Source organism: Aquarana catesbeiana, linkage group LG06 (genome assembly GCF_042186555.1).
Source record: "Aquarana catesbeiana isolate 2022-GZ linkage group LG06, ASM4218655v1, whole genome shotgun sequence".
NCBI classification, from domain to species: Eukaryota; Metazoa; Chordata; class Amphibia; order Anura; family Ranidae; genus Aquarana; species Aquarana catesbeiana.
In genome coordinates, this window is record NC_133329.1 from 60,986,042 (window position 1) to 60,998,640 (window position 12,599).

The 12,599-nt window shown below is 43.1% G+C and overlaps 1 protein-coding gene across 1 annotated transcript in view; it reads left to right on the top strand.

Moving 5' to 3' along the window:
• The window catches only part of LOC141148524 (uncharacterized), a 41,548-nt gene that overhangs the window by 12,174 nt on the left and 16,775 nt on the right, over positions 1–12,599 (top strand). The window contains exon 4 of the mRNA XM_073636064.1: positions 4,445–4,486. Coding sequence (XP_073492165.1) covers positions 4,445–4,486 — 42 coding nt within the window. The remainder of the gene's footprint in view (positions 1–4,444; positions 4,487–12,599) is intronic.

A 12,599-nucleotide genomic window follows, 5' to 3' on the forward strand; every position in this document is an offset into this window, starting at 1 on the left:
TGCTAATCCCTAGAGGTTTGAAGTCATATGGGCCACCCACTATGACGATAGTAGGTGGTGTCCTCTGTACTGCAGTAAGCTGAAGCAAAATTGTTTTGGATTCAACTCCTGTGTTGAAGAGTTAAAGTGATTGTAAAGGGTTGTTTGTTTTTCAATTTAAAATACTAAACATGTCATACTTACCTCCACTGTGCAGCTTGTTTGCACAGAGTGGCTCTGATTCTCGACTTCTGGGGTCCCTCGGCAGCTCTCGTGGCTCCTCCTCGCATCAGATAACCCCCGAGGAGAAGCGATCTCCCGGGGGGGGGTTACCTTGCGGGCGCGCTCCTGAGTCCAGCATTTGGGGTCCATAGACACAAATTCAGGACTCGGCCCCACCCCCTGCATCATTGGATTTGATTGACAACAGCGGGAGCCAATGGCTCCCGATCCAATGACAATCAAGAGCCGGGACCCCGTGCAGAGAGGGACAGCACATCTACGCCGAGGGAAATACGGGGCTTAGGTAAGTAAAACGGGGCTGGGGGGCCGGTGACTGCCAGAAGTTTGGGATGCATTAAGGTGAAAAAACACAAGGGTTTACAACCCCTTTAAGCTGTCTGTGAATGGTGCCAATTTAGCAGGTGAGCACACTGTCAGGTCACATTGAGGCTAGGTGACAGATGCACACCGTTGGGATCAGGAGTGCACCGCAAGGTAGTGGACCCTACAGCTGACTGCTGCGGATGGGAGTCAGGGTGGTAAGGAAGGCAGGGCCACTGGAACACCAACACTGATCCCACCGGGGCTAGAGCATAAGATTCCCTAGGGCACGGAGTCTAAGAGCCAGCAGGTGTTCACCAGAGCCTCTAGTGGTGAGGATGGACTGGGCTGCAACTGGCTCCAGGTCGTGACCCCCAGGGTCCCCCAGCTCACACCCACAGGAGGATAGGGATAGTAGGGAAATAAGCCAAGGTCGGGGCCACAAGCAGACAAGGACAACAGAGTTCACACCAAAGGTTCAGGCTCTCAGGCAAACAGGGATAGTCGGGGACATGCCAAAGGTCAGGGTCACGAGCAGACAGGAATAGTTGAGAACACGCCAAGATTGGTAACAGAAACAAACCTAGAGCACACAGCAGGCAGGAAACAGGAAGCCAAACACACAAAGGTTAATCAGCAGGGCTGGCCTGCAGTGCAGAGGTTAATATAGAGTTCTCTGATAGGAGCTGGGGTGGAGCCATGCTAGAGGAGAGATTATAAAAGCAATCAGGTGAGAGTCAGCTGGTCTCTAGAGATGGAGACAGGTAAGCTGACAGACAAAACTCTATTGCATAACCATGACACACACATTATAGAGGCTCTCCAGGCTCCCCCCCCCCAAAAAAAAAAAAATTAAAGTCAGTAGCTACAAATACTGTAGCTGCTAACTTTAAAAATCAGGACACCTACCTGTCCAGGGATCTAGCGATGTCCTCACCCGAGCTGATTCTTTAATCGGCTTCGGGTGCAGGCGCCGGCATCTCAAGTAAGGGAAACAGAAAGTGAAGCCTTGTGGCTTCACAGCCGGTTTCCTACTGTGCATGCGCGAGCCGCGCTGCGCCTTGTGAACAGTCGAGTATCTGTCAAAACTAGGTACCCACTCCCCCCTCCTCCCCGAAAATTGCCAAATGTGGCAGTGGAGAAGGGTGCAAATAAGCATAACTTCCCATTTTGGGTGGAGCTCCGCTTTAAAGTCAGCATTTTTGGCTGTAAAATCAGTTAAATCTTCTAAGAACATTACTGTATATATTTTCTGGACATAGAGGCCCTGTAGAATAAAAAGAGGGTATTTGCAACTTTTTACAATAATTGTGCAAATTTTTATCAAATCTTTATTTTCAGTAGAAAATTAAATAAAATGAATTTTAGTGCACAAAAAGATGAGGTATTGTCGAGTAAATAGATACCAAAACTGTGTGCACTCGCAAAGCGGCAAAAAATAATTTCACTCAAAAATTATCAGACGATAATGCTTTCAAGGCCTTCACAGCTCATCGGTAAACCATAAATGAGGGACATAGAATTATTGCTCTCACGTGCGTGGCAATACCCAATATATTTTGCGTTGCAGGGTAAGGGAGAGGTTTTTAATTTTTAAAAATTTTTTAATTTAATTTTATTATATTTTATATTTAACACTTTTTAATTTTTTTTCTTACTTAACTTTATTGCTGTCACAAGGGGGCTAATAAGTCAGAGTCCCCTAAAAGTGATCAAGTGGCTGTATAAATACAAGCTCAAGGCTGATTCTATGAGCTTGTTTAAACCCTTTAGGCTCTGGATGTACCAGACGCGTCCAAAAACATACCAGACACATTCGTAGACATATTAGACACATCCAAAGACATATCGTACACATCCCCAGAGATACCAGACACGTCCGTAGACATACCAGACAAGTCCATAGAGATACCAGACAAGTCCATAGAGATACCAGACAAGTCCATAGAGATACCAGACACATCCAAAGACATACCAGACACATCTAAAGACATATCGGACGAATCCAAAGACATACCAGACACGTCCAAAGACATATTGGACACATCCAAAGACATACCAGACACGTCCAAAGACATACCAGACCAGACATGTCCAAAGACATACAAGACATTTCCAAAGATATACCAGACATCTATACACATATACATATACATCTATAAACATCTGAAGACATACTAGACACATCTAAAGATATTCGTACACATTCGTAAACACACCAGACATGTCCATAGAGATTCCAGACACATCTAAAGACATACCAGACATGTCCAACGATATACCAGACACAGCTGTAGAGATACCAGACACACCCAAAGACATACAAGATATGTCCAAAGAGATATCAAACACAGCCAAAGACATACAAGAAATGTCCACAGAGATATCAGACACATCTATAAACACACTAGACACGTCCATAGAGATACCAGACAAGCCCAAAGACATATTTCCGCCCATCATGCATTATTACATGCCAGCTTCCTGTCTGCTTTTCTTGCAACTGGAAGAAGATTATCTGTGCTGTTCTCTCATGGTTTGAAGTGTTTTTTTGTGTGTGTAAAGTAAGCCATCTACCAAGAATCTTCAATATACAACCCCCCTCTCTTAGCTCACAAGCAGGCAAAAGTGTTCTACTGTGTTGATGTAAATGTCGGTGTTGGAAATTGATATGTACATTAAACATCAGTGAGACAAGAACCTCAGATTTCTCATTGTGACTAAGGGTGACATATTCCCAGAAAGTTGGGAAGTGTGTCCAGAGACATACCAGAAACGTCCAAAGATATTCTAGACACATCCAAAGATGTACCAGACATGTCCAAAGACATACCAGACACATCCAAAGATGTACCAGACATGTCCAAAGATGTACCAGACACGTCCAAAGACATACCAGACACATCCAAAGACATACCAGACACATCCAAAGACATACCAGACACATCCAAAGATGTACCAGACATGTCCAAAGATGTACCAGACACGACACGTCCAAAGACATACCAGACACATCCAAAGACATACCAGACACATCCAAAGATGTACCAGACATGTTCAAAGATGTACCAGACATGTCCAAAGATGTACCAGACACGTCCAAAGACATACCAGACACATCCAAAGATGTACCAGACACGTCCAAAGATGTACCAGACATGTCCAAAGACATGCCAGACACATCCAAAGATATACCAGACACACCGAAAGATGTACCAGACATGTCCAAAGATGTACCAGGCACGTCCAAAGACACGCCAGACACGTCCAAAGACATGCCAGACACATCCAAAGATGTACCAGACACGTCCACAGATATACCAGACATGGCCACAGACATTTCGCACAGGGCCACAGATATGTCCACAGACATACCAGACATGTCAAAAGACATACCAGACACATCCAAAGATGTACCAGACACGTCCAAAACATACCAGACACGTCCAAGGATATACCAGACACGGCCACAGATATACCAGACACAGCCACAGACATTTCAGAGACGGCCACAGACATGTCCAAAGACATACCAGACACGTCCACAGACATATGTCCAAAGACATCACAGACACACCCAAATACCTCAAGCTGTTAAAGGGACACTTGGGGCAGATTTTAGGCAAATTACGACAAGTAGTTAAAGCAGAGGCAGTTCACATTTCGCATATTCACAGGAAACAGCAGATGCAAAAGATAGCGACACACTGCTTTACACTGAACTGCGATAAATCTGTCGCTTTTCAAGGGCAAGTGAGCAAAATGTGGCACAATGCCCTCCATTGTATTTTAGATATTAAAAATAAATAAGTTGACTAATTGAATTCCCTCTTGCAGAAGGCTTTAATGCCGGTGGAATGTGGAAGTTTGTGAATGATTTTGGTCGTCTTTAATACCATGTCTTTTTCTTCCTCTTGTTCAGAGCAGAAGATTAAGCTGATGAAACGGTCATCGAACAAATCCGGTAAGCAATTACTTGCAGGAGCTTTTCTTGTTGCTGCACATGCTGAATGGAACACTAACCTTTCTGCAGGACAGGCACTTAAAGTGACGGTCACTTTAAAAAAAACAAAGCTGGTACCAGGCATGAAGTGCTTGTGGCATCTCTCTGTGCTCTTGTGCCCCAGGCATACCTGTCCAATCTCTTGCTAGTGATGGATCTTGCTCGCCCACACTCTTCTCACACAATCCAGTTGGCCAATAAAGCAGTCCATATTAGTGACGTGCCAATAGGAATGTGGGTGGGGGGAAGAGTAAGAGAGGGTTGGCACGCTCCAACACGATCCTGAGAGCTGCCACAGGTATGCAAAGACATCTCTAGGTACCTCCATACCCCTCCCAACTTTTTGAGATGGGAATGAGGGACACCTATCAGCAAAAGTATGCAGGCATAGGACACACCCCTTAACACGTCCCCTAAAAGGGGAATTGTACAAAAAACAAGATTGGTTAAACCCACAAGGGCTTTTTTTACTACTACTATTCCATTATATTGGCTTTTGGAATTTACAAATGCGGCAATTTAGAAATCAGATGAAAGGGTTAGTGCTGGAAAACACTTTTTGATAGATAAAAAGTGCATTTTATATACATCTATATGGATCAGACCAAAATGAGGGACAAATGAGGAGGAAAGAGGGACATTGCTCCAAATCAGGGACAGTCCCTCGAAATCAGGGACAGTTGGGATCTATGGGTACCTATAGTATACTTTATACTTTATATATCACTCTTTAAGTGATAATGTCTCTTTCATTTATATTAAGGCCTCATAGAAATTTCACTTTAACCACTTGACCTCCGGAAGGTTTACCACTCCCCTTTCCTGACCAGACCATTTTTTTGCGATACGTCACTAAGTTACTTTAACTGACAATCGTGCGACGCTTGACCCAAATAAAATTTATGTCATCTTTTTCCCACAAATTAAATCACCACTGCATTTATTTTTTTGCGCTATAAACAAAAAGAGACCAACAATTTTGAAAAAAATATATATTTATTTTACTTTCTGCTATAAAAAAAAGTCCAATAAAAACTTGAAAAAAACTAATTTCTTCACAAATATAGAACAATATTTATTCTGCCACATGTTTTTGGTAAAAATAAAAATCCCAATATATTGATTGGTATCTGTGTCTGGTATATTGGTTGATTTACGCAAACGTTATAGCGTCTACAAACTAAGGTATGTATACTGGAATTTTTTTTTATTTATTTATTTTTTTTACTAGTAATGGCGGCGACTTATAGTGGGACTGTGACACTAACTGACACTTTTTGGGGACCAGGGACACTAATGCTGTGATCAGTGCTAAAAATATGCACTGTCACTGTACTAATGTACTAATGACACTGGGTGGGAAGGGGTTAAACGTCCAGGGCGATCAAAGTGTTAAATGTGTGCCTAGCCAGTGTTTCGGTGTACACAGTGTGCTGTTTTTACTAGGGGAAGAAATAGATTCTAGTCCCTGCTCCCACCCCCCCTATCAGAACAGTGATCTGCCTTATTTACTTAGGCAGATCGCCGTTCTTTGTTCTTTACTGATCGTCGGGTGTCCCCCTGCAGGCAGAAATGCCAAATCACACATATATATATATATATATATATATATATATATATATATATATATATATATATATATATATATGATACGATGCACAGCTGCTGCCCTGTAGCAGTAAAACTGCTATAGGGCGGTCAGCAAGTGGTTAAATTAGCTAATTACATTCCAGGTGCATCAAAACAAAATGCCTTACAGCAGTGAGCATGAGCTGTGCAGAGCTATGGTTCTGACCAAGTAAGGTGGAATTTAGACCTCTGCTTCTATGTTGAGAGCAAGTCACACTCTCAGCATGCTGGTGGGGGGGCAGGCTTTTCTACTCAGGGAGTGGCTGCTTTAGATAATAAGCACACAGTAAGACATTGAACGCCCTTTGTTTTGTGCATCTGAAATGCATTTAGCTGATTTATACTGAGTAAGATTGCAGCACAGTTGCTTAGTGTCTAGCACTTCTGGCTTGCAGCTATAGGGTCACTGGTGCCAACCACAACACTACTTGTATGTTCTCCCTGTGCTTGTGTGGGTTTCCTTTGTGTACTATGGATAATTTAGATGGAAGTCTAACCTACCTACACAAGAAAAGCACATGCAATTACTATCCTGGTTGAGATGTGAACCACAGACCAGGGGCGTACGTACAGGGGTCGCAGGGGTCGCAATTGCGACCCAGCCCCATGCTCCAGCGGGCCTGTGTGACCCCCTGTATACCTGCATAGGAGGGGCAGCACATAGATGAACCGATCCCCTCTATTTTTCTCCTGCAGCATTTCAGCAACTGCGAGAGGAAAACGGAGGCGATCGGTTCCTCTACATGCTGCCCCTCCTATCCACCTTCTGCTCTGATTGGGCTCCTGTGTACTCCACCAGCCCCTCCTCATCCCCTGCAGCGTTGCAGGATTCCCCCCTCCACTCTCCTACAGGCTGCTTATGTTTTACCAAAGGCCTCCAACAGGGCTCCTAAATAAAATTTAAAAAAATTAAAATTAAAACAAATTGTAAATAAATAGTATGGTAAAAAATAATAAAAACAAAAAAAGCAAAAATAAAAAACTACAAACACCAGTGGCGGAACTAACAGAGACACAAAAGTTTCACTTGCGACCGGGTCCTGGCATTCCACCACTGTGGAGGGAGGCCCCGGACGGGGGTCAAGGGTGCCCTTTTTGATTTCTTGCACTGGCCCTGAAGGTTCTAATTTTGCCTCTGCCACAGACCCTAGAGCTTCAAGGCAGAAGTGCTAATCACTAAACCACTATTGCTACTTTACCATTTTGTGAAAGACCAGGAATCCCTAAAGCATACAACAGTATTGGGGGGGGGGGGTCATGTGGAATGAGCCCTACCTTGCAATTCATACAGTCCTGACACTTTGAGTCTAGAGTGCCTCCAGCTATATGTGTCTTAACAAGAACTCCCTAAACGAAACTTCTAGTACCCAGGATAGATCACCCTTACTTGCCCTTGAGTAGGTCCATACTTGAAAGCAATTTTCAATGCTTTACTTGAACTCAATAGTAGGACAGCTGGACGATGGAGGTGGAAAAAACAAACTTCTACAGCTCCTTGGCTGGAAGCCTCTGGGGGGGTATCAGCATCCAGAATCCATCACACAGAACTTCTTCTGGTGCACATAAGCCCCAAAACAAAAGGTTTGAGCGTAACTCCATTCCAATGATGACTCTAGCAGAAGATCTTCTTAGACCCATATGACCTGTCCATACCCTCTAGGTCTGTGCTCCATCCGAGGCATCAAACAATTCACGCAGTGCATGCTCAACAAGGTAAGTTCTTGTAGGACATCTCCCCAAAGAGAAGGGGCACAATAGGGACCCTTCTAGAACATTGGCTCCCTGTTTTGTCAAAACAAAGTCCAACTTACTCATGACGAGTTCATCATGGGTGGGGCAGCTAACTTCTGCAGAAAGAAAATTTGTGCTTTTGGGTATACTTGAACTATGTAACTAAACCCATCTAAAGGTAGAACATTTTTTAGACTTGTACAATTTTTTTATGTACTAAAAACATGACAGATAAAAGTTGGAGGAAAGGACCCCCCTGACAACTATGTTTTCACCATATTTGTATATATCTATATATATGGATATATATATTTATAGATATATACACATACATATACACAGTGCCTTGAAAAAGTATTCACACCCCTTGACATTTTCTACATTTTGTCATGTTACAACCAAAACGTAAATGTATTCTATTGGGATTTTATGTGATAGGCCAACACAAAGTGGCACATAACTGTGAAGTGGAGCCCTGGTTCACATTGGTGCAATTTGGCATATGGTTTGACATGTAAAATTGCATGCCAATCGGCGGCAATTGTGGGCAATGGCATTGTCCTAATCAGTGCAACGCTGCATTTGCGGCACCGCACCGATTTCCAAAAGTAGTTTCTGTACTACTTTTGGCGATTTCAGGGTGCGATTTCGATTGACATCTGTGCAGAAACCCACACAGATGTCTCTAAAATCGCCCCCGAAATCGGGACTGACATGTGGGAATGAAAGCGTGCGAGTCCAGCTGCAGTCAGTGTGAACCAGGGTGGAAGGAAAATGATAACTAGTTTTCAAAATTTTTTACAAATAAATATCTGAAAAATGTGGCGTGCCCCTGAGTCAATACTTTGTAGAACTACTTTTCTCTGCAATTACAGCTGCAAGTCTTTTTGGGGATGTCTCTACCAGCTTTGCACATCTAGAGAGGGACATTTTTGCCCATTCTTCTCTGCAAAATAGCTCAAGCTCTGTCAGATTGGATGGAGACTGTCTGTGAACAGCAATTTTCATGTCTTGCCACAGATTCTCAATTGGATTTAGGTCTGGACTTTGACTGGGCCATTCTAACACATGAATATGCTTTCATCTAAACCATTCCATTGTAGCTCTGGCTGTATGTTTAGGGTCGTTGTCCTGCTGGAAGGTGAACCTCAGTCCCAGTCTCAAGTCTTTTGCAGACTCTTATGCCCCGTACACGCGGTCGGAATTTCCGACAGAAAAAGTCTGATGGGAGCTTTTGGTCGGATATTCCAACCGTGTGTATGCCCCATCTGACTTTTTCTGTCCGGGGTCACCACACGCTCTTGCATCACTTCCGGTCACCAGCTTTTGTGTCTGCAACAAATGCTTTAATGTTTTTCACTGAATGTGAGTACCTTTTCCACGATATTAAACAATAAATAGTTGAAACAATATTACACTATTGGAATCCTTTCCTCTTATGCTCTATATGATTTATGGGACAAGAGTGACAACTGCTATCACACCGGGGAACATCCAGCCTCCAAAGTGCTACACAGTGGCAGATACTGTGAATGCTCCATACCCCAAGAGGGGGGTAAATTCCGGTGAGTGCAGCCACAATAAGAGCACGGATAAGACACGCATGCAGTAATTACCATTGCAAAGTGGAAATTATCAACACAAATATTGTTTTCACCAGCACAGAAGCACTTTATTTATTGTTAGGACTAATTGTTTTATTTATTTTATTTTCAAATGCATATATTTCAAAAAAGTTTTCTTACCAACACAAAAGCACTTTCCTTTGTATATGTATTAATCGGAATATATATCTTCTAATGCATATTTTTTAGAGGATGTATTGGGACTAATTCAGTCCTGTTATTTGTTCAACACTTGGGATTGCATATTTGCACAGAGGTTATACAACCACTTGTTTATTTTTATTATTTTATTTTATTTTTGAGATTTAGATTTTTCTTTTCCTGGGTTGGAAGGACACATTTGAAGTTATGTAGTAAATATGTTATTTGCACCTTCATGCACATTCAGCAATTTATTAATTTTGCATACACTTGTAGTATCTGGTTTATCAAGGACAGGTGCATAATAGAACAGCGCCACAGCTACTTAATTTTCTTTTCATTCACGTACTCCACCTAGTGGTAGTAACTAATAGAGGCAGCAGTTCTTTTAACAGTTTTTTCTTTGCTAGTACTTACTCTCCTTTGCGCGGAATCATTTACATTTCCTAGATATAGAACATGTTCTAAATCTTTCCGTCGGAAATGTTGACAGAGGTTATCCTGTTGGCAAGTCCGACCGTGTGTACGCGGCATAACAGGTTTTCTTCTAGGATTGTCCTGTATTTGGCTCCATCCAACTTCCCATCAACTCTGACCAGCTTCCATGTTCCTGCTGAAGAAAAGCATCCCCACAACATGATTATGTATCATGGTGGGGATGGTGTGTTCAGGGTGATGTGTAGTGTTTCCGCCACACATAGTGTTTTGCTTTTAGGCCAAAAAAGTTAAATTTTGGCCTCATCTAACCAGAGCACCTTCTTCCACGTTTGCTGTGTCCCCCACATGGCTTCTCGCAAACTGCAAACGGGACTTCTTATGGCTTTCTTTCCACAATGGCTTTCTTCTTGCCACTCTTCCATAAAGGCCAGATTTGTGGAGAGCACGACTAATAGTTGTCCTGTGGACAGATTCTCCCACCTGAGCTGTGGATCTCTGCAGCTCCTCCAGAGTTACCATGGGCCTCTTGGCTGCTTCTCTGATGAATGCTCTCCTTGCCCGGCCTGTCAGTTTAGGTGGACGGCCATGTCTTGGTAGGTTTGCAGTTGTGCCATACTCTTTCCATTTTCAGATGATGGAATGAACAGTGCTCCATGAGATGTTCAAAGCATGGTGTAACGATATCACGTATGGGACATGAAAAGCTGTAGCTAGCTGCCATCTTGTGTGGAAGTAGCCATGACAGTTTTGAGAACCATGTAACCTCACAGAGAACTCTGAACTCCGTCTTCCCCACCTTAGGAATTCAAAGCTTTTTAAGTTCAACAGAAAAGGTTATCTCAACAGAGAAAACAGTTCAGGCCTGTCGTAAAACTGTCACCCTCCCCATTCAGAGACCAAACAGGCCTAGGTCGTAAAGTCTTCTGAATACACCTCATAAGAATAAGTATGAAATTTCAGCATGTTTCATAACTTCTGACTTAGTAATAGCACAGACATAATCTGGACATATTTAGCTTCCTCAGATAATAGGGAACGTTTCAAGTCCAGACACCCCTATGTCAGGTCATATGGGAAACCCCTGGGACCACTTATTCCTCCAAAGCAGGCTATACGTTATAGATATGGCATGTTTAGACTTGTTTTGAAGGAAATCTCAAGTTGAATAATAATATGGATATTTGGAGTCTGTAAACCCTACAGATGCAGATATATGAACATGTATTACAAAATGTACCTGGGACGTGGTCATGAGTGTAGACACCTCCCAGCAACCAACCCCTACACCAGCTGACCAGATGATTGGTTACTGGTCGCTGTCAACACCCCTTTTGATTTGACAGAAAAGAGGAGATGCCAAGACAATGGTCAGTTCTCCTTTTACCATCCAAGAAGTAACATCTGCCAAGTCGAGAACCGATTACCTAGCTCATCGATCGAACTCTGATCAACCCTCGGACATTAATTGCAAGTATTCTCTCTTCCCAATTCTACCTTATTGCTTTGTGGCTGTATATTGTCTTTATATTTTGAAACATCTTTCTTCTGTAAATATTTTATTTGCATCAACCTTGGCCTTTTCATAATAAACCCTTATGTTGAAAAGTGTTAACCTTGTCTCTAAAGCTCTTAATGCAAGCTATAAACGAACCTGCCTCTTGAAGGGCGCTACTGTTGTAGAGTAAGACTCTGAGCAGATCTGTCTGTAGTGGCAGTGTGTGTGTCAGACGCTTATTCTAAAATTATAATTGGTATTGCAAAATTACGAGTCTCCCCCGGCTCGGTCTTTTAAACGGGGGTGGTGGCAGTTAAAGGGTTAATTGTGTAATTAGCCCAGTGACAATCACTCTCAGGCTGCTCGCACCTAGATTGTGGTCCCGCAAGCTGGAAAATCTTTGTGCTGGGCGCAGCTGAGAGTGGCATTGTTACGTAAGTGACAGCGTGGTGTGAGGTTGGCCGGTCCTTTGTCGCGAGTTAGCGAGGAGGGCAGGGATCTGACACCCGCGTTCGTCACATATTGGCTGGCAGCGTAGCGGGATAGTTTCGCATTAAGAGCATTCAGTGCATTGTTAGGAATTAGCTCTGCACTGAAGGATTGTAACCTTTGTGGAAACAGTCCTTAGAGACAAGCTGGTGCATATTTTTTATTTCGATTTTTTCAAGAGAGACATACAGCAACAGCTCCTTCCTACACCTTCTTCCTATCTCTTCTTTCTGTTCTATCTCTTCTGCTTGCAAAATGTCTGGGTTATCAGCATATAAAAAGATGAGCAAGAATGAACTGACTGTTGAGTACGCAGAAAGAGGAATTGATGTCGGTGGCAAAAATCGTGAAGGCTTGATACATGCCTTACAGGAGTTTGATATCCGTGCACACCAGAACCTGGGGGAAACTGGACCAGAAAGGGTTTCCGCTACTCCAGAGCCCAGTGGTTCAGAGGCGGCCTCACCAGATGGGCAAGCAGAGACTGACACTGGAATACCACGGATTGTTACCTCCAAGCCACCAC